The sequence below is a fragment of the Argopecten irradians genome, chromosome 13, assembly GCF_041381155.1.
Source record: "Argopecten irradians isolate NY chromosome 13, Ai_NY, whole genome shotgun sequence".
NCBI lineage: Eukaryota > Metazoa > Mollusca > Bivalvia > Pectinida > Pectinidae > Argopecten > Argopecten irradians.
The window spans coordinates 13,395,977-13,420,015 of NC_091146.1; the positions used below are offsets into that span (position 1 = coordinate 13,395,977).

General features: G+C 35.2%; 1 protein-coding gene, 1 long non-coding RNA gene and 2 pseudogenes across 3 annotated transcripts; 3 read left to right on the top strand and 1 right to left on the bottom strand.

Moving 5' to 3' along the window:
- The first annotated feature begins 1,411 nt into the window (after positions 1–1,411).
- Positions 1,412–6,765, top strand: LOC138306526 (heat shock 70 kDa protein 12B-like; annotated as a pseudogene).
- Positions 6,766–8,356: 1,591 nt separating this feature from the next.
- On the bottom strand, positions 8,357–22,094 carry LOC138306017 (heat shock 70 kDa protein 12B-like). Of its 2 annotated transcripts, XM_069246338.1 has the most exons (5): positions 21,975–22,094; positions 18,386–18,695; positions 11,622–11,837; positions 11,320–11,479; positions 8,357–10,606 (listed from the first exon to the last, which is right to left on the bottom strand). In XM_069246338.1, exons 2-5 carry the CDS (start codon positions 18,692–18,694, stop codon positions 9,540–9,542), a joined length of 1,752 nt encoding a protein of 583 aa, XP_069102439.1. In that variant the 5' UTR covers position 18,695; positions 21,975–22,094; the 3' UTR covers positions 8,357–9,539. The 2 variants fall into 2 exon arrangements, with proteins under 2 accessions (XP_069102439.1, XP_069102440.1); XM_069246339.1 differs by lacking the exon at positions 11,622–11,837.
- On the top strand, positions 12,713–13,444 carry LOC138306018 (uncharacterized). The gene is made up of 2 exons (XR_011205759.1): positions 12,713–13,040; positions 13,402–13,444. It is a non-coding gene; the product is annotated as an uncharacterized lncRNA (long non-coding RNA).
- LOC138306527 (uncharacterized) lies at positions 13,515–14,424 on the top strand (annotated as a pseudogene).
- Positions 22,095–24,039: the final 1,945 nt, after the last annotated feature.

The window sequence follows — 24,039 nt, forward strand, 5'->3', positions numbered from 1 at the left end:
GTGTAGAACAAACTTGCCTATATCAAGGTATTGTTCGCCATTGTACAGTGTAGGTCTTATGAGAAACATGTGCTCTCTTGTAATTTATAGTGTATTGAATATTAAACGTTACAGTATTCAATAAATAAATATCAAGTTATAATCACTGTATTTACATTCAAAATTGTATGAATTTCATTGCTATTCAATGTTTCTAAATCAGGTTTATTTATATGCAATAGTAATTAAATTTTATTACAAAAAGCCACATACAAATGTACTACAGTTCTGAAATTTTCCTTTTCTGTTCTATATCAAAATATTTATTTCTGTTGTAAATAAATCATTTCTATTCTACAACATTATTTTGTAATGTATTTCAATTGTTCATTGTTACTTCATATGCATCATAATATATATTGTATAATTTGAATCATAGGAAGGGTTTATAAGACAGCTCTCTTAATTCGAAATAATTCCTCAGCGACTGCATCCGCGAGTTTACTTGATTGTTAAGTAATATTCACACATGGTATTTAATTCATTCGTCCAAGAAGACACATTTAATGCCCTTCTATATCAATGATTAGACTAGTCCATTATGGAATTCCAGAAGTGAAGGAGTTACAGCATAGTAACTAACAGTCATGTAAAATTGTGGTTCTTAACCCTTTCACCACTGTAGGCAATAATGGACTCATCCGGATCAATTGATGGTAGAGTCTACTAAAGCTACATAGGGGTGAAAGAGTTAATTTTCTTCCGGGAGCGAAAATTGCGGTATTATTTCGACCCATAAAGCGTTCATGAAATTATAGTTTATGTAACTTAATTTAAGTTCAATGGAAATAAAATGAAAATAAACTACGATATGTTTTGATAAGTTTAGTTTAGATTTCCATATGTTGTTCAAATAGAAAATCGTTATACCTCTTTGTTTATTTCAGAGTTGCGTTATTTCGAAATTAGATTATAAAACCAAAAGCTATGTCACACTAGTGGGTAACTTATTCTTAATGTCAATATGTATTTTAATTAGTTTGTGTACATATTTCGTTCTATTTTGTGTGTGTCTACACAGAAATGTAGGTATAATCATAACTAATGGTGTTGTAAAAATGATATAAAGTTTACATGAAAATTGAACTTTCAGCTACAATTGTATTTACGATTTACTCACGCAATCCTTGTCAGCTTTGTATGCAAATATGTTCAGGACTAAACGTTTGAAATGTACAGAATATTTACACAGAGTTGATCAGGTACCATTGTGATATTTTAAGTTAATATTATCTGATCCAATTTCACACATCTTTGTCATTACTCGTTGTAACAGTTACAATGTATCTGTAGTGAACGACAAATCTTGTCGTTCATTATCTAATTGGTGAAATTTTCGATCATTAGATTTTTTGTTTTTTCCCTGACAGAAATGGAGAGTGATAATTACCAGTTAGTTGCTGCCATTGATTTCGGAACAACGTATACTGGTTACGGGTTCCTAACACGGCACGACTTCCTTACCGATCCAACGAAAGTTAGTTTAATGGTTTGGAATGCAGGTTCGGCTGCCTTAACTTCTCAAAAAGCACCGACCTGTGTTCTGTTTGATAAAGACCAGACGTTTCATTCCTTTGGATACGAGGCTGAAGATAACTTCAACGAACTTTACATAGATGACAATCACGAAGACTAGTATTTATTTCGCCGTTTTAAAATGGACTTATACAAAGACAAGGTAAGTTATTAGTTATTTCAGATATTTAATTGCTATTAAATTATCGCATGAGGTTGAAATACTGAGTTGTCGTTGGGAAGATAACATGACGGTATAACCGACACCCAAAACGTGACATTTATGACGTCACTAATGTTTACGTGGTGACGTCAACTGATCACCGTCAAAATGGCTGTTCCATCTTGTGGATTAAATCGTCGTTGATAAACGGTTTTCATGGTCTAGCTTAAACAATGTTAATGCAGAAATCCTAAAATGAGTTGATAATGTAAATATAAGCATTAAACTAACTTCCTATGGCGTCTATGGTCTATATAGATGCCAGAGCTTTGCAGACAATCATCTCATAATGCGCTCGATCAAACTGAATGCGGTACACATATAACAGTCATATATTTTGCAGATTCTGTGTCAACCTTGTACTAATAAGATACTGTAATTCTTATGATTGTGATTCTTGCAACTAAAAGTCTTCTCTCCTGTCCACTGTTAAATCAGGGATTGCCAACAAACGTCGAACACTTTCCTAAATAATTTGCTGCTTACCACACTTGAACTCGTCTGTCTTATTTTGTTGCTCTGTAAAAATACAAAACAGTGCCTACTTACAATATGTCAAATTTATCACATAACTGGCCCGTCCAGCCATACGACCATGTCATAAATGTCGTAAGACACATGTGTAATAACACTATTATGACGTCACATGTAGCTTTGACGTCATAACCTATATATGACGTCGCATGTTATAATCTATATATGGCGTTGCATGATTGTCTCCGTAGACGGAAAACTCACATCCGAGCTGGATTTCAACTGTTTTTTATAGAGACGAAATAAAAAGTTTCACTTATATTTCTATTAATAAAGGTTATGTGATAAACAGAACCTTACACTCGGGACTACGCGATATGAAATTTATACAACCCGTTAGATAATTTGATATACCACTCGCCTAAATGTTCATGGAGTATCAAATTATTGAACTCGTTTAATAAATTTCATATTAGATAATCACTCATGTAAAATCCTCTATGCCGTCTACAATTAAAACTGAATCGAAGCATCATAATCCGGAGTTTAGTACGTAGATAACATGATATAGTCTAGACTGATTTATTTGTAACGTCTATCGGCCGTGGGTAATCCAGTTATGTCTTTACATGCCATAAACAGTCTATCGGCCGGGGGTAATCCAGTTATTATTGTAATGTCTATCGGCCGGGGGTAATCCAGTTATGTATTTGTAACGTCTATCGGCCGGGGGTAATCCAGTTATGTATTTGTAATGTCTATCGGCCGGGGGTAATCCAGTTATGTATTTGTAACGTCTATCGGCCGGGGGTAATCCAGTTATGTATTTGTAACGTCTATCGCCGGGGTCTATCGGCCGGGGGTAATCCAGTTATGTATTTGTAACGTCTATCGGCCGGGGGTAATCCAGTTATGTATTTGTAACGTCTATCGGCCGGGGGTAATCCAGTTATGTATTTGTAACGTCTATCGGCCGGGGGTAATCCAGTTATGTATTTGTAACGTCTATCGGCCGGGGGTAATCCAGTTATGTATTTGTAACGTCTATCGGCCGGGGGTAATCCAGTTATGTATTTGTAACGTCTATCGGCCGGGGGTAATCCAGTTATTATTGTAACTTTGTAAACGTCTATCGGCCGGGGGTAATCCAGTTATGTATTTGTAACGTCTATCGGCCGGGGGTAATCCAGTTATGTATTTGTAACGTCTATCGGCCGGGGGTAATCCAGTTATGTACTTTGTAACGTCTATCGGCCGGGGGTAATCCAGTTATGTATTTGTAAGTCTATCGCGGTGTACGTCTATCGGCCGGGGGTAATCCAGTTATGTTTTGTAACGTCTATCGGCCGGGGGTAATCCAGTTATGTATTTGTACGTCTATCGGCCGGGGGTAATCCAGTTATGTATTTGTAATGTCTATCGGCCGGGGGTAATCCAGTTATGTATTTGTAACGTCTATCGGCCGGGGGTAATCCAGTTATGTATTTGTAACGTCTATCGGCCGGGGGTAATCCAGTTATGTATTTGTAACGTCTATCGGCCGGGGGTAATCCAGTTATGTATTTGTAACGTCTATCGGCCGGGGGTAATCCAGTTATGTATTTGTAATGTCTATCGGCCGGGGGGTAATCCAGTTATGTATTTGTAATGTCTATCGGCCGGGGGTAATCCAGTTATGTCTTTACAACTGTATAAGACTGCACAGATTCATATATTTCTGTTATTTCTTTACATTTTCCATCAATACTCGTCCATATTACTCTCATCGAAACCGTCATGATGCAGATCTGTGCCCACGTAAACGAGGTACGGAGAGGAAGTGTGAAGACCGTGACCCTGTTGTTACAACATCATTCATGGTTTTTAGCTTTGTTTGTGCCCATAAACAGTTTATTTTAATTTTCAGGTTACAAGAAACCTGATGTTGGAAACGTTGGATGGCAAGAAAATGTCTGCTTTGAAGGTAATATCAGCCGTCATCTTATATCTCAAGAACCACCTACTGAAGACAATCGCTGACCGTGCGGTGGACATCAAGGAACCAGAAACCAGATGGGTACTCACTGTACCGGCCATATGGAGTGACTCAGCCAAGCAGATAATGAGAGAGGCAGCAGAAATGGTAAAACAGATTTGCATACATAATGTCAAATGGTCCTAGTTACAGTGCTACTCTACCAATTTGATAATAAGTTTGGTTTTATTTACTATTTTCAGGCACACATCCCAACGGATCAGCTAATGATGGCTTTGGAGCCCGAAGCTGCATCGATGCTTTGTAAACATCTTTCTGCTATTAAATGTCTATCACCCGATACCACAGAAGACGACCCATTTCAGTCCGGATCTAAATACATGGTATTGGATGCCGGAGGTAAGATATTTCTCTGATATATTCCTGTCAGGCGGGTCTGTTTAGGGTAAAAAACCTTTAGGTCAAACATATGATTCCTTGTAAAATCACTATGGTAAGACAGCCTAACGCATAAATGTGACGTCATTATTTTCACGTTTGATTTTGAGGTTAATACTAATTAAAAATAAGTTTGTAAAATTAATCTTTGAAATGTGGATATTAAGGATAGAGATATAATACCCGAGGGTCATGGTCACAAAATGTTGTAAAATCCCAGGCTTGCCGACGGTTAACATCAGTTTGTGATTTTAAGAGTAGACTACCCCTATCCTTCATATCTACATTTCAAAGATTTTTCTAATTATTAAAAGAGTATTTTTCATTCATACTTTGACGTTTCATTGCAATTTTATAGTTATGATATTCCCCCATTTTCGAATACGTTCGAAGAAAAAACAAGAATTACACGGAAGTAGATGTATCGCCTGCATAGCAGTTTAAACATCACAAAAATAGTTATTTTCAGTTGAAAATAATGTTAATAATTAGGTGAAATTTTCAAGTCCTGTTACTCTTGAAAATATTGACGAATTTTGACCACTATCAAAGCTCTCTGAGATCTCATTCATATAAAGCAATATACATAATTTTGTTGAAATCGGATAATAAAGACAAAGTTATTGAGCGGAAACCAAGAAATGATCTGCTTTGATGATTTTAAAGTCCAATACCTCTTGCAAATATTGACGGATTTGGACCAGTATCTGGTCCGTCCGAGATTCCATTGACATAAAGCAATATCCCAAATTTGGTTGAAATCGGACAATAAATACTGATGTTATCGCACGAAAACCTTTTCCTGGCGCCGACGACGCCGACGCCGACGCCGACATAGTGATACCTATGTGTCACCCTTGCGTTGCAGGCGACACAAAAACGACTTCAAGTTAATTCTAAATACATGTAGATGAACAGTGCGTGATATTTTAACATATGTTCTGCTCTCAGCATATTTTATAATAAAACTAGCATTGGCTAGTTCCTGAAACAGATGTTGCCTTTCTCTTTACAGTTAATCTTTTCGTGGTAATAAGATAAAGACAGCTTTCTAAAAATACATTAGAATCCCCACAAAATATAACAAGATAAAAACTGTGAGGATAAATTGTCATAGGAAATACATGTATTAATAAAATTCTTATGTTTTTGTACAGTCGGTCTCATGAAAATTGAACCACGATTTATCAAGACACCATACAACTTTTATTTTAATTTTACCCAAAATCTATTTCATGGACCTCTTCTGTCTTACTGTGTTACAATAAAGATATATTCTTAATGTAAATATTATAACTTCAACATACAACGTTATATATCACTACATGTAACTGTTAAGTCTATTTAAAACACAACTTTAAAACAAATATAATTAATTAATCAAGGATTTCAGTCACTTAAATCACAGTCTTTAAATGCATGGATATTTTGTTGCGATCCCGTATGATTCAAGCAAGCATCTGCATAGACAACTAACAACAGGAGCATACTCATCGTAAACAAAAAATGCCGTCCTCAAAGCGATATAACCTTAACAAGACGATGAACAAAATCAACAGTTATATGACAAGTTACACCGGGGCTAATCGTACAAACCTGGCTTCGCTATTTACGCTCGTGGAAATGCTTGTTTTACATAGATAAGTATCGTTTTGGGGAGCGTACGGGATAAATATTTGCTCGGTGTTCAACTCACGGCCAAGAATCTAAAAATATAAGTTGCCCACTCAGAAAGTATTCTCCTTCAGGATGCAGTCGGAAATGTCACAGAAAACATTCGCATTATAGTTCCAGGTGATGCGAGTCTAGCTGTTCTGAAAGGTGCCGTGACCAACGGATTCATTCCGGATGTATATTGTCACATAGAGTCTGTAGATATACATATGAGACAGACGGCATGATACCGTTTGTAGAAGGTGTTCACAAAGAGGAGTATCCTATAATAGATGCAAGAGGGGAATTCATATGTGATCATTTCTTTAACAAATTTGTTACGAAAGGTACACAAATATGCTTTTGTTTAAAGAACAGACATAGTCAAAAGAGGTCATTATGCCCCCTCCACAATAAATTTTTAACTGTGAAAAACAGGTCATTATAAGATACACAAATCTTTATCAAAAATAAAATCGCTTCAGCATTGATAATTAGAACATATAAGTTAATCGTTTTGATCAGATCAGATATACAAACATATTACCAATTCTAAAACTTTATAAGACTCAACTGAGGCAGTAACTAGGTCAAACAAGTACAGACCGTTCATGTGACAAACCGGACCTACGATTAAAAGCATGCAAAGTCAAAATATCAAGTTTTCTTCTGCATTATAAACGGTAGTTCCTTTTTGATATCCCGTATTAACTCTTGTATAAAAATGTCAAAAGAAGGTAAAGTTTTCAAAGAACGAAAGAGTATTGATCTTGTTTATATAATTTGTTGTGCTAACGAAGAATTAAAGCTATGTGTGTACCTGCCCTTGATTCCACACCATTATCCACTGACGTCACGCTATTGTTTACGTCATGACGTCACATTGACAATGGAATAAGCTTCTTATATTATACTAGGTACATATAAAAAAATATGATTGACTGCAAGGCCTTAATGGGTCATAACATTCACGTTGGTTGGTTTTTTTTACAATAGAAAAAAATGGCGGCCGCAAACTGAAGCTGTCAGTGTGTAGGATTGAATTGTGAAGATTTTTCTTAAGTTTTCATGTATGCGTTACCTTAGAAGTGCTAACATAGGGCCATGAAACAACATATATTTCTTATAAAACACAAATCATTTACAAGACCGCTTCATTATATTATCTAACCGTGCGTAGTTTTGGAAATAACAAACCTGTCAACCTTAAGTAAATTTTAAAAGTATACTCACAATCCATAGGGATTTGAGAATTAGTTAGTCTATATATCAATATGGACACGTACACTAGATAGCCTATTGACCTTTATGAGACGAGTTAGGAGTCTACATAAAAAAATCGGTAAAATTCGTTTTCTACATATACGCAAGTGTACAATGTAGAATATAACAGGTAATTAACGAGTACGCAAATTGGCGAGCATTGTGGTGTTTATGGGTTTTGAGTCCCCGGGAAAAATATTACGATTAAGAATGGCTGAGATAATAGTTTCACTATGTATTTTGATGATTTCGCGAGAGCCGAAGGCGCAAGATTCTGGTGTTTGGGGGTCCGGGAGTCTCCCACGGTAAAAAATATGACGATTTACAACGGCTGAGATGAGTATTTTGATGATATTAAAGCGTTCTTAACATGGTAGATTTTCGATTTTAAATTACCTGCATTTAAAATGATAATTGTGAATTTCGTCATATCATTATGCAACCCTGCTCGATCTGAACATACCGGCTGCACTACATCGGACATTATTGTGTAACTCGAAATATTAATGAATTAATTATCTTGCTAAGACAATTTTTGAAATACATAAAGTAGAATCCCTTGACGGACATTTTTAGTCTAGCTCATGTGTTATTGAATTTTTATTATTTAAGGTTTGAACATATTTTTCTCCATGTGTACTGAGACCTGTGGCTTAAAATATACATGCATGTTGACAGTTCCGGCAGTTGATTGTCTCAGATGATGTCACAAATCATTGGAACTAAAGGAAGGTAAGTCAAAGAAAAAAATCAGTAGTCAAAAAGATGTGAAGATTACCTTCATTAATTTTATTATTAAGATACAAAATATAAACAAATATCAAACTGATATATGTTTAAATAGGACACACACAAGTTTCTAGCCTATTATCTCATTTTCCATATCCCTTCTGTTTTTATCACCTTTGAGTAATATTTCAGCCAGAGTAGCGAATCGCGACTTTTTGGTATAATAACCAAGTTATGTCCCCGGTGGCAGTGTGATATGAAGGTTTATTTACCCTCATATGTAATATTTCCTCGGGCAAGCCCTCGGGAAATATTACACCTTCGGGTAAATAAATCTCCATATCACACTGTCATCGGGGTCATAAGACACTTTCATATGTGGATATGAAGGATAGGGATATTCTACCCGAGGGTCACAAAATGTAGTAAAATCCGAGGCTTGCCTAGGGTTTTGCAACATTTTGTGATTCCGAGGGTAGAATATCCCTATCCTTCATATCCACTTATGAAAGAGTATTTTTCTTTCATACTTCGACGTTTTATTGCAATTTTTAAACTATAATATCCCGCCATTTTGAAATAAATTCGAAGAAATCCACGGCTGAAAGTCCATTTTTCATGAAAAAATTACGTGATATTTTCAACAAAAATTCCGTTGTTTGCATCATTTATAGTAAAAAACCAAAGAAGTTTGTGAAAAAAATGTTAAAATTTTACCGAGGAAATAGAAATTTTGTTGATGCCGTGACGTCACGAGGCTTTATTACATGGGTAGCCATGCAATACAGCCTCAGGCGACATGAGTGTATTGCCCTTGACCAGCCAGTATTACACCCATAGGTATGGAAGAAATGCATAATATTACATTATTCACATAGGCGAAACCATCGGCTATCTAGCGGGCGGATGATATTATAAATGATCATAATGCAGACATTCTGTTTAAAATATGTTTCCTATATTTTAATGTTCTAGTACGTATTATATCGAACATAGCAGGAAAGAAACTGTAAAGATCACTATTTAAAAGTTACATTTGGCAATGATGTAACTACACTCATCTACCAACTTCCTGAAATCGATGTTTCTGAAATACCTGCCTTAAGACTTATATATATAATCACATATGTATGTACAATGATCACAGTGTTCTTTAAATAAAATCTTATAACATGGCATCGTTATACTACATGTACATAGTGCTGGCGGAGCATACAAAGTGTTGCCAATTTAACCAAGAAAGTCAAAACAGGCACTGATCTTTTCCCCAGTGTGTTTGTCTTCGGCAGTAAGCTTAATCTCTGAGCCTCCGAAGTATATGGTGGCATTTGCACCCCTTGCTTTACCTAACGTCGTATCGGGCATATCGAGTGTGATGCCTCCTAACCTCTGACAACTCTTCTCAGTAACGTATTTGGGATGTTCAGATGTAGACGCGTACAACGAGAAATGAATAGATTTTGCTAATGCATATCCAACGTAAACTTCTCGAGTTACTGAAGATTCCCCAATTGACACATGCGATCCTTTATTGACAAAAATCTTGAAACAATGTCCACACTTGACATCGCCATCATTATTAACATACCGATACTTGTCATACCCATCCTCTCCAAACGGAAAATTCAAAGATATTCCATAAGTGTATTTACATATCCGCTGAGACAATGTGTCCGGGCGGTGACCATTAATCACAGCCCCCTTCAGTACGGCCAAACCTGCCCCATTGGGAATAATCAGTCGCCTGTTTCCCACAACAGATCTGATAGAATCTTGTAGGAGAGGACATTCGGAGTAGCCCCCCACCAACAAAATAGCCTCGCATTTTTGTACCTCGGCTATATGTAGTATTTCAGAGACATGTTCTGATATATGTTTCAAAGATGGTTCAAACATAGAGTGTGCCTTTGTTAGGGAAAGACGAATTTTATCCCTATTCCATGCCACATCTTCTGGAAGGAACCTTTCTTGAATTGCATCTTTAATATGTTTATCTGGATTACACTCTTTGAATGATTCCAATAGAGAACACGGCACTGTGATCGTTGTTTTATTTCCAGTATCCTTTCCTGTGAAAGTTCTTTTCTTCACCTCGAAATTTCGTTGCAAGTCGATAACACTTGGAACATCATTGGCCTTGAAGTGCGAAAAAGCAGGTTCACCTACAATAGTCTTCAACAAGTTTTCAAAGGATTCATCTACTTTTGTTCCTCCCCAATCCCCACCATTAGCCTCGTAGATTTCCTTGAGCGACCCGCCACTTGCAACCTCGTGTACTGTGATGTCTATGGTACCGCCTGTGTGAATAGACAAAATACAAATGATAAATAATTATGTTGCTTAGTATGAATGAGTGTAATATTTAAAAAAAAAATAGTGATTGTTTCCTCGTATAAGCCAGTGGTATGAATAAACATTTCAATCACACATATCATTGCAATGGCTTTTAAACACGATTTACCATTTTTCCTTTTATTTCCCTTTTTGTTTATATTGGTGTTATTCTATCAATTAAAAAAAAAGAAGTTGGATGTAGATTCTACCTTATAATTTTTTTAATTATAGTAAACGGTATCAAAATATCCTCTATTCCAGACATGTATTGAATCATTAATGCCACAAAAGTTTGCAAATATTTTTTTTTCATACCGTACCCAGAAGAAATTACAAAATGGTGATATCAATCCTTATACTACACATTAAACGCGTTTTAAAGTACGATTCAACTGTTGTTTTTTTCAAGGACTTCCTTTCCAATTTAATACGCAATGTCAGTGTGTTAAATTTATCAGAAAGCCGCATTTAGAATGAAAACGAAAACTACTTGATTTCAAACTCTAATTGCCGTAACATGGTTCTCCAGTTGGGGGACTTAAAAGGTGTAAAACTGCATAAGGGGAACTTTTCACGAATAGCAGGAAAAATACATATTTTGTTTCGTACAAGAAAAGATAACTCTAACAAGTTTAATAGTTATTGGAATAATTAAATTGTGTACGCATACACATACCTCCTGCATCTAACACCATGTATCTGCAACCGACTCGGAATGATTCTAGTTTGTCTGCCCTGTCACCGGATAAAAGCAAACTCCCAGGCATATGTTTACATAGCATGGATGCTGCTTCTGGTTCTAATGCAATGAGTAATTGGTTTCCAGCAATCCCAGCCTGCAATAATCAACAAGAATGACTACCACTTGACTATTAATGGATCTCATTTGATCGGATTTGTTGGATATGGTTGTATCATTATGACACTTCAAGTTTTGTTAGGATATTCTATTGCCTTATCAATTGATTGATTTGTTACCGTTTCGGCAGCCTCGCGCATCATCTGTTTGGCTGGGTCACTCCATATGGCAGGGACCGTGACTACCCATCTAATCTCCGTCTCCCGAATGTCGATCGCTCGGTCCTTGATTGTTTTCGTCATATGATCTTTCAAGTAGGAAATAACAGACGATACTACTTTGATTGCCTTCATTTCCTTTCCATCTTCTGTTTTTAATGTTTTATTTCTGTCGAGCTGAAATATCAATAACGATCGTGCTATTAAATTTAACATTCATATGTTCCGTTTCATAGAGCGGTATGGTGACTGATTTTGGTTATGTCCCACTCGTTGTGGTATTGGTGACACTGGCATGCGAAGAGCGACCGGCCAGGGATAAAGTCCAGCTTTATATTCACCTCTTGATAATGTCATAGCAAACCTGACGTAAGTTTAGGAGTAAAAAGTAACCGATCACAGGCAAACCGAAATTCCTTTTGAAGATTACAGAGAGGGTCTCAAAGCCACATAGTGCACCGTTATTCGATTAATTTGCTGCATAAAGACCAGACCCAAACGATCTGCCTATCCGTTATCGCACACATACTCTTCAGTTTTGCTATAACATATTCCGGAGTTGGATATTTCGCAGTAATAAAACACCCACGGATATCAAGGATATCCCAATGAGGAAAAAACGTAGATGCTAAGTTGTATTCAAAACACATTATGAAGATGATACGAAATAACGGCTTTTCTCTCGTTCCTATGTGTATAATACTGGGCTGTCCAGGGTAATATACTCATCTCTGCTATGTTTGTATTGCAAATCTACCCATGCAATAAAGCTACGCGCGCGGAGTAATTTCTGGTATAGGCACCTCGTACTATTATCTGCATTTGTTTACAAGGGAAATACCTCGCGCTGTAGTATCGAGAGAGGGAAATTCAAAATGGCAAACATCAGATTTAAAGAAGTCGATGTTCAGAAATTAATTGATGGAAATGAAAACAAAACAACTTTGGTAAAAACGTTGGGTAACATGAAACTTCTTGGTGAGATTATGGCAGCAAAATATAATGACCGGCTACTAATCCATTGTATACCTGCAATTGAATTGGATGAATGTCGCGGTGTTTGAATTCACTGTGTACATAAAATATATCATATTAGGTCTTAAAACTACATGCGCTGTGTATTGTCTGAATTTACATGTCCCTGTGTCATGTAATGTCCTGTACATGTAAATCTGTGTGTATGTTAGTTGTTATGATGACGTATGAGAGGTGAGTGAATGGATTGGTTGAGTGTGTCACATTGACCCTGCATGACCCTGTCCTTGCACGTGCACGCCCACCCTGGTGGAAGCGTGTCCACACATTACATGGAAAATAGGCACCGGACATGTAACACCTATAGCTGGAAGCCTGTGTGCTTTACGGCCACAGTGCTGAAAGGTATGTTTATTTAATATTTAACTAGAAATAAAGTAATTAACTTATTCTTCATTATGAAATATAATTAATATACTTAATAGTTTTCTGTTATAACTTTAAATAAATTGTCCATAAACCTTTATAATTTGTATATGTATAACAAAGGATCGCACGTGGTCCATTAGGTTCAGGTAATGTATAGGGTAAAGTGATTGTAAACTAAATGTAATAACCATGGAATTAAAATAGAATTTACTATAAATATATAATAAATAAATACCTGTATATTATATTTATTACTTTACAGTATAAATATGGCATATTATAGTTGGTACATTTATGTGTCCCTATGTATTGTCAGGTATTGTTCTTTTTATTTCAGGTTATCTGTCTCCGTTTTGCGTATAATAAAACTATCAGCTGTTTACAGTTGTCAGAGTAGTTTATTTACGAAGAGAACATATCCACATACTAACACTCTCGTGACATGACTATTTATCTAGCTTTGTGGTATCTGTAAGAACCAAAGACAACAAAGAATATGAACCAAGTACGTATACGTTACGTAGTATGATTAGCAGTTTTGACAGGCATTTACAGAAACGTGGATACGGTATGAGTATAATCGGTAATAGTGTGGAGTTTCCCAAAACACGAGATGCTTTGAAAGCCAAACAACACGACTTGAAACGTCAAGGTAAAGGTTCCAAACCAAACAGTGCGGATCCTTTGTATGATTCGGACATTGAAAAACTGTATCAGTTTTGGCAACCAGGGAACGTAAATCCAACTTCTGTTATAAACACTCTGTGGTTCAACACATACACTTTGGTATGAAGGGTGGGGCTATGGAACATAGAGCAATGTGTTGGGGCGATGTTGTTCTGAAACATGACGCCGATATCGACATAGACTACCTTGAATATCATGAACGTTTGACCAAAACAAGAAACGGGGAGGATTTGAGGACAATTCCAGCGTGTCATCCGAGGATGTATTGAACTCCATATAACCCTGAAAGATGCCCTGTGCAAATGTATATGTTTTACCAAGCCAAACGCCCCGAGGGTTACTGTAACCCTGATGATTCTTTCTATCTACCTACCATTACACATGACAAAAACCCTCGTGTTCAAGACATGTGGTTCCTTCGATCTCCTATAGACAAAAATAAACTATCAGTCATAATGAAAACAATGGCGAAAAAAGCAGCCTTGCCGGGGAAAAAATTGACAAACACCAGTGTTCGGAAAACACTCATACAAAAATGACTGATAATAATGTGCCAGACAATCTCCAGACGTATAACACTGGACACAAAAATCCACAGTCTTTATATAACTATAGATCACAACATTTTGAGACCCCTCGGGTGGAATATCCCTATACTACAAGAGTCTTATAATATTTCATCATGTTATTCTCCTGGCATACAATTATCATTCTGATACAGTAAGCTTTTAAGGTTAGTGACATTGTGCCAGTGATGCTCTTTACTAATGTACCACAGACGTTTGGCTATGTAGACATTTTTCTTTCTATGTATGTCAAGGTATATAACTCGGCCGGCCATATAACAACACTACTTAATTTCATAACAAGTATGATTTTTAATAACCCGTATAAGATGTGACAATGGGAATACTCTCAATCGACAGCCAGTTAATTTATCTTTAGTTTGGTACATCATACAATATATATCATGCCGTATAAAACCTTTCATTCTTATGAAGCTGAAATACTGACATGCAGTGGTTTTTGAGCTACCCATGTCAGCCCTGGCGTGTTTATCCGAGGACACCACAGTGTCCGACCTGTTGAAATCTGTCTGTTTTCCGATGTTTCTGGATACCAAGTGACATTTACACGGCATGATTCATACGGTTTGTAAATAATAGTGGTATATGGCCGGCACACTACGTGTGGGGGGCCTCATCCTCGATACTCCAATAGTTACTATGAGTGCTGTTATATCCACAGAAGGCAGTACTTAACAAGTCACACGCCTGCAATGATTTCTTTTGAAGACTACAGAGAAGGCGACGCCCAATTTCAAAGCCACACCTCCAACCACAGTGTATCGTTAAACGACTCTTTTGGTGTATATCAAGGGAATAAATTACCTGTTCTGGTTTATTGCCCCCAGGTTTAGTATGAGATATGGATGGGTATAACGTCAGTTATAGTAATTCCTGAAGTATAGCAGATGGGGTGACCTTACCTTGCCATATAATTACCTTTCCTCCTATATTCAGATATTTAACATCACGATAACAGTCATAATCATCGACAAAACAATCCCACCAGTATGTATTTATTACAGCATTCAAACTACATGTATCTATAACATTGTAGCTTTAAAGACATCTAGACATATCGTTGATGTCGTCATTTAGAAAAGCCGGAAAAACATAGTAGGCTAGATGCGTGTATTCGTTCAATATCTAAAGAAGTATTTCATAACATACCTTCTTGAAATAAAACAAGGTATTTCATTTAGGTAGATTATAATTTTGAACAAGGACATAGTCATTCAGTTTGATTGTGGAGACTTATGTGTATGAAAAAAACAGGAAAAAGGAAGTTGAGCTAAAGAAAGATGGAGTATAATTCAAGTAGAGCGGGACTGCAATTGTTGAATCAGGTATACAGCCTTGACATTTATATTAGACTATATACACAAAGATGGGTGGAGTTTTGCAAAGTAGCATTTACCATTTACCATGATATTTTCAGCAATGTTTCCATGGTAACGGAAAAAGTGCAAAAAATGAAAACCTAAAAATAGCAAAAGGTACTACTAGACCATAAAAAGAATGTGTCTATGAAGTTTCGTGGAAATATCTCTGCTGGTTTTAGAGTTATGCTCCAGAAATGAACCTGCTACAAAAATATGATATTTTCAGTAATGTTTCTATGGTTACAGAAATCAAAGTACTGAAGTACTGAAGGGGGGTCGGACTGAAGAATTGTTAGTTGCTTTTTTTATCATTTTCACACGTGTTGAAATTATCAGTCTAATCTCACTGTCTGCACGTTGATATCGATATACAAAATGGTTCGTTGTAACGTCGGTATTTTTCTTTTGATATAGCCATCAATTAATCTACAAAAAATGAACTTCATCTTCTGTATTTTTGACAAATGAACAAATGTCCGATTTGGATACTTTCACCTTACACTTATTTCCTAGGTATCAATTTCCATTTCCCAGTATGTGACATATTAATCTAATTTTGAAAAATTCAAGTTATGTGTAAATACTTCATTTGCAGTTGTTCAACACAACATACACTGGTTCATGTTTACCTATTGCTCACCATAGCATTAATTTCATTAAAAGCAATGCAAACTTAATATCAATTTATTACCTTTTCTTTGCATTTTTTAGTTTTCAAACTTTGAACACATTTACTACATTTCAAAATGATTTAAACAATGCAATTAATGTTATCTAGTATCTACACTGTCAAAAAACATATTTGTCAACACATTTTATCAGCAACATAATGATAAGCTCTGCAAGGAACCAAACACTCTGACAGTTAACAGGTGCCCCACAACAGAATACAATACAGTACATTAATTTAATTTAATCTTGGTTTTACCATGATATCTGTCTGATCAGTCACAAGTCTGAGATATTGATGTATGCATTAAATTGAGATTTTTTTTATATATCTATATATATATATTAAAAACTCCGCAGTTAACACGCTTAATATATCGCGTCTATATGGGGAAGGTTTCCATTAACGTGATATACGATGACAAATGGAATTAAAAACACACTTTAGAACTGTAGCTGAAACATTATTTATTGTTTTATCCTCCGAGTGGGTGTGTCACACCATGGCCAGTGCGCGCGTGACTTAAAAAACGTTCCATTATATTGACCGACCGAGAAAGCCTTGTACGCTTAATGGTACGCAACATTTTAACTTTAGGACAACAAAACATTTTAAATAATTGAGATACAAAAGCAAAGTTATATACATTGTACTAAGATACGTTTATATGAACACAACTATTATAAAGTATTTCTATATATTTTAAAAAGAGTGTTTTCGAATGGTTTGTTGAATTATTGAAAGCTTGATAACGTCATTGAAAATGCGACCGGGCCTGCGTATGAATATATAACTTTGGAAATAAGGAATAACACCTGAATGTTAATGGAAATGTGCAACGATATTTTATGATATAAAATATCCATAACCAATAGATTTGACATTGAGTAATTTAATAGGCATGTGGTGTTTAAATCGGGACTATATCGCACCGCGAACTGACACACAATTCTCGAGTTTGTAGCGTGTTTCCCCACTTGCCGAGCTCGCTCGACGCCTATAGGGAGTCGGATGAAATCCGACCCCCCAAAAAGCACAAAAAGTGAAAACCTAAAAATAGCAAAAGGCACTACTAGACCATAAAAACAATGCGTCTATGAAGTTTCATGGAAATATCTATGCTGGTTTTAGAGTTGTGCTCCGGAAACGACTCTTACACAAAAATCTGCCATTTTCAGCAATGTGTCCATGGTTACAGAAAAAAGTACAGAAAGTAAAACCTTAAAATAGCAAAAGGCACTACTAGACCATAAGACTAATGTGCCTATGGAGTTCCGTGCATATATTTCAACCGATTTTCCAGTTATGCTGCGGAAACGAACCTGGTACAAAAATATGATATTTTCAGCAACGTTTCCATGGTTACGGAAAAAATGCAAAAATTGAAACCTAGAAATAGCAAAAGGCACTACTAGACCATAAGAATAATGTGTGTATGAAGTTTCATGGAAATATCTCTGCTGGTTTTAGAGTTGTGCTCCGGAAACGATTCTTACACAAAAATCTGCCATTTTCAGCAAAGTTTCCATGGTTACAGAAAAAAGTACAACGAGTGAAAACCTTAAAATAGCAAAAGGCACTACTAGACCATAAGACCAATGTGTTTATGAAGTTTCGTAGAAATATCTCTTCTGGTTTTAGAGTTATGGTCCGGAAACGAACCTGGTACAAAAATATGATATTTTCAGCAATGTTTCCATGGTTACGGAAAAAATGCAAAAAATGAAAACCTAAAAATAGAAAAAGGCACTGCTAGACCATAAGACCAATGTGTGTATGAAGTTTCGTGGAAATATCTCTACTGGTTTTAGAGTTATGCTCCGGAAACCATTCGTACGGACGGACGGACAGACGGACGGACGGACGGACGGAACCCATTTGTATATCCCCCGCCAACTTCGTTGGGCGGGGGATAATTAAAAGCGTTTTCTATTAAACAAATCCAATCGTATACGGTACATCTAGAGTGAAAGAAATAAAGAAATATTGTTACCATAACCACAGATTTAAACTTACATGATCTTTGTATAATTCCATTTTGAAGCGGCGAAAGAAAAACCAAGCACCGTGTTTATCATCCAGTGCCAGTTCATTGTAATTATCTTCTGCTTCAAATCCGAAGGAATCAAACGACTGGTCGGGCTTAAATAAAACACAAGTTGGTGCTTTCTGTGATACTAGGCCAGCCGAGCCTGCGTTCCAGTTCATCAAATGGATCTGTATTGGATCGGCTTTGAACTCATGTCGTGTGGAATAGGCGTACCCAGTGTACGTAGTCCCGAAATCTATGGCAACCACCAACTGGAAGTCGTCCCTCAAATCCATTCTAGAAAGCAAAGAAATAAAAGAAAAATCAATATAACGAAAATTTTGAAATAAGAACAGCCTCGGCGTCGTTTCTGTACATGCGATCTAGTTTACACATTTTAATAAGATCACCGTGACCGTAGCCGACCTCTTCCGGATTTGCGATTATGACATGATCTTAAATTACTTGTTTCTTAAAGATGATCCACCACCGACAGAGCATAAATTATATTCATCATTTGGACAAAAATTGGTGTTTAATCGTGCATATTTATGTCTAATTAACACAAAATATAATATGAAATAATTTATTTTGCCTTTGGTGGATGCGCAATCAGAACTTCATTCCATATAGGATATAGTGCCACGGGTTTTTTCGGGATGCAATTAAAAATTAGAAGCTCCAATTTTTCAATGGTGGTAATGGTGTGTAAAGTAAGTAACTTTTGTAACTGAAGAAAAATACTTAAGCGTCTGCTCCTGTTTCTGATAGAGAAAAAATATCATTTGTCAGCGGTGGAGCATCTTTAAAAAACATCATGACCAGGAAAACTTGTTTTCTATCTAATGATGTTTCCGGAACAAAAGCTCAAAAGTTGATTTATATTAATTTCAACATGTACATCACAGGCGTCAGAACATCTATATCCGTGGCTTAAGGATCTGCTGTGGTGAGGTTCAGTCTGGTTGAAGTCTCCTTTCATCATTAATCAAAGAACTTTCAAAAACTAATAGTTTCAATTTGTAGCAAGTTGTGATATAGAACAGATGTCAAAAATTATACTTCTATTGCTTGTAGAACTTTTTTTTTATACATATTTCAATAAATTACCAATTTGCCAGCCATTTTGCCAAGGTGTACTATATTTTACAATATTTGTAAAGAGGTGAAATTTCACCTTTTTCACTGCAATGTTTTGCTTAACTCGACTGTGCAATAACGTGTTTAGCTATATCAAGTTAATTTTCGCTGTAAATCTTTTTAGGTTCAATGTGATGACAATTATAAGCGATTTGAATTTTTAGCTAAAAATGCTGAAAAATAACCCCTTGTCTTTATGATGGTTTAAGAAACAGCACCTTTTTTCATCTGAACTACAAAATTTTAGAAAAAGTAGTCATCAGAACACCGAGTTATTTTCATTTTTCTTAAGGAAAAAATAATGAGTTGACTGTGTGATATTAATTTTTCTTCAGTATTCAATTCAATTCTTTATTTCATTCATTTATCAATTTTGTGAGTATCCATACATATCAGACAACTAATTTACAAAATATTGCTTTGGTTTGTCGTGTGTATGCTCAAAACAGTGCAATTCCGGTAAATAACTGTCATCGTCAAATAGCTATATTTGATTCATTAAAGCTCAAAATCAAGCACACAACCATGTTATTTGTATTAAATTTTTAACTTTGGTATGAATTCCATTTTCCAAAAACCTTTATTAAAAAAGTAAGTCACGAGAAAAATTTGACTTTTTGCCATAGCAAATCCTTATGCAAGGTTCCCTGTATAAATCTAGGTTGACAAATGTATCCGTCAATACTTACGATGTACTACAAATTGTTATCTACCAATTTGATTGGCTTTTCACCAACACGGAATATCAGTCACACTCATTGATATTATTAAACTTGGTAGCCCTCTATCTCAACATACTACATGTCCAATTTTAGGTCTGTAAGCCTTTCAGAACTTGAGAAGAAATAGTTTAAAGATTTTAGGATTGTTGACTATTGTGACCTTGAATACATGTCAAGGTCAATACTGTTTTACAAGAAATCATTTAAGATTACAGGATTTATGGCCTATATCACCTTGGATGTCTTCATTAAACATAGTAGGCATTTATGTCAGCATACCACAGACCTAACATTTAATCTAAGCTTTCTACAACTTCACAAGAAGTTATTTGAAGATTTTAGGATTTTTGGCCTATGCGACGTTGAATGAAGGTCTAGGTCATTCATATTAACAGACTTAATAGCCATTCATGTCAGTATGCTACATATATAATTTTATGTCTTTAGATCCTTTAGAACTTCACAAGAAGTGAGTTGAAGATTGGTCCAAGGTTCTTTGGTCCAAGTGACCTTGAATGAAGGTCTAAGTCAATCATACCAACAAACTTTTTAGACATTGATGTCAGCATGCTAGAAACCTAACATTAGGTCTCTGGGCCTTCTAGAACTTGAAGAATATTTTATTTTTTTGTTGTTGTTGAAAAAAAACCAACAAAATAAATAAATAAAAAATAATGCACATTTGAACGTTGACGCTTGTTTCAAACTGGAATTTGACGTTTCAGAAAAGTGTTATGGTAGTTATTTGTTTCATTTTTAATTTTACATTACATATCTAAAACATAAAGAAATAGTTTGTTTCATCCCATAAGTCAAGAGCCCTAAATAATCCATCATGCACCACAAAACGAAAGTAGTATAACTTATATGCCATATTCCTTATAATTAAAAATTGATATAAGTTGCAAAGATAATATTATGCCTATATTCGATAGTATTTTCGGGCATATCGTTAATTGATATTTATTTAGATAGACCATATATACATCAGGGAATTATATTATATTTGTTTCTTTTTTTATCTATTATGCACTTTATAGAACTTGATCACGACACCATATACCATGTTAAATAAACGCTTAAGCAGAAGTACGTATATGATATCGCAGACATACGTGTTGTAAGAGCCAAAAACAAACTAGTAAAAATGTTAATCGAAATACATTGGCGCATAATACTAGAGTGTACATGTATATTAAATATCAAAATGCGTTAAAGATAAACCTGGATTTAAATAGGTCAGTATACGACAAATACCTTGATATTTTATCGAAAGACATGAGCAAGTCTACAGATAACTGAACTTAAAACTCCATAAAGGGTTACGTTCTGGTGACCCTTCAGGTTGGCCAATCAGATTTGATCTGATACCAGAACAATATTTCTAAACATTCATGAGAATGTAAATTCGGATAGTTACATATGTGGTAACGTTATCCTCCCCAATCCACAAAAATCACGTTTCCGACATATTACCTTTATTAACTTACAATGATCTAATATTATATTAACAATTTACCAAGATTAATACAAATGTACATCGATGAATTCCAAATGAGGAAGTGATTTGATATTTGTATTGCTTTCTGTTGACATGCTAATCAAAACATCTGAAATACCGATCCCATACAAACTATCACGAGTGTTATTGTTTTTCAACACGTAATTGACTGGTTACAGTGACACACTAATTCGAGAAATTTCTATATATTACTTTCTGAAGTGTCCAATCCCTCCCCGACAGTGATTATGTTATCATCGTCCTGGATGTTGATCTGTTAGGGTATGATCCAAGGCAGACGTACTGGTGACGTGTTTCTTTATGTGGGTGTAGGAAACCCCGCACAAAACGAAAGTAGAGATAGATGACATCAGAGTGAATGAAACTGTTAAAACAAATATATATTTTATTTTTCAAAATGTAGCAATAAAATGTAAAGACATATATATTCGATATTTGAAATGGATGAGTTTACAGCAAAACAGGTTTATAAAGACTACGCTTATAACGAGTTAATGAGTATATACTTTTAATTACCCGTAAATGTATAACGAGATATCCTTAAAATGGAGTAATTTCGTTAGTCACCAGAGGTTCATTAAAACCATGTTTTATTGTTTACTTTCGAGACTTCAGATATTGATAATAGAAGTGTGTTTATACCATTTACCATGTTTCTCGTTCGGAAATTATCGTTTTCGTTTCTGCTGTATTTAATATTAATAACTGTCACTTTGCACAATAGTTTTCGAGTTCGGTTATTGATTTTTGTAGCCCTTCAGGACTCTCAGATAAAATTACTAAATCATATACAAAAAAATCTACTTTTACATCTCCTGAATGCTTGATAAGTCGTTTATATACATATATTTACATTTTGAGTGTTTCGTCACTATATGAATTAACCAACTGACGAAAACAAACATTTGCCTATGAAAACACTATGATTACACAATGAATACAACGATTCTCGTGCATCGATCAGCTGATTTCAAACATTACGCCAGTGTCATATCAATAGAAAATAGTCCCCCAAAATATTTCAATCTACAATCAATCTTTAATTTGCTGTTTCTTGATGTAGAAACAACTAAAGTTTACTGTAATAAGTCAATCAAATCCGATTTGATCTATGTTTCTTGTTAGTCGTTTTTCATTTGCAAAAACAAAGTCGACCGGAAGGCGGAAGCTTGAAAACGCGACGTTGTGGAACGACTTTGTCATCCAGCTGTTCCATTAATCTCGTTTCTCGTCGTATATGGGTGTCATAATTTCAAATATAATATAATGACCTTTCAATAATTTTTATTTTCATAAATTATTCTTATGTAAATAAATGGATTGAATGGGTTTTTTTTATAATTTCAACCACAGCTTAGAATTGGATTAAAATACTTTCCTAATGACGGAATCATAACATTTATAGAATATTTTATAATTTCATTGGATATATAATCAGGTCCGACCGATTTTTTATTTCATTCATGACACTGGCTGTTTATAGGACGGTAATATAACAAACCAATCAACATCAAATGTACTCAGAGTGATTTTATAATAATCATATATTTTAATACTTCTCAAAAGGATACAGCAAATGTAAAGACTATATCTTCGTGTTATGTGAAATTGCTGAAGTTATATCTACTTTCAAGAATATCGCCATCTAATAGCTGTTAAATGATTCTTCAGAAATTGATAATTGATACTATTTACTATGGGTACACACGTCGCGACACGAGTTTAATGATGTCCATACAAAAGTATTATAGATCTGTATTATCTCTTTAATATATTGCATCTAGGCAAAACAGTACGAGATGTTTGTGAATACAGATTGAATTTGTGATTCAATTACACATATCAATGTAGTGTAAATAATGTCAAATTGCACTTCCGATAAACCTGACTTAAAATACAAAAAATGGCCATGTTTTTTTTATCTAGGTAGTAAACATGTACACAGATAATGAGCTAACTCAAGATAAAGCCTTTTAAACGTGGGAAACATTAAACACGGATGACATAAATAGTGAGTCTGTTTATACATATTTTTTATTGTTGTACTGAAATAGAGGATATGTATATACAGTGCGAAATAATTTCTAACTCCACTAGTATAGAATATAACTAATGCATGGGTCACAAAGATCGGCCGATACGGGGAGTGGGATTATCGGGAGTACACCGCTAATTTTGGTCATTTTTCCGACATCGGACAACAGCAATCTAAAAGTTGTCACACATCATTTTCATAAAATGGTGGCCGTGTGGTAAT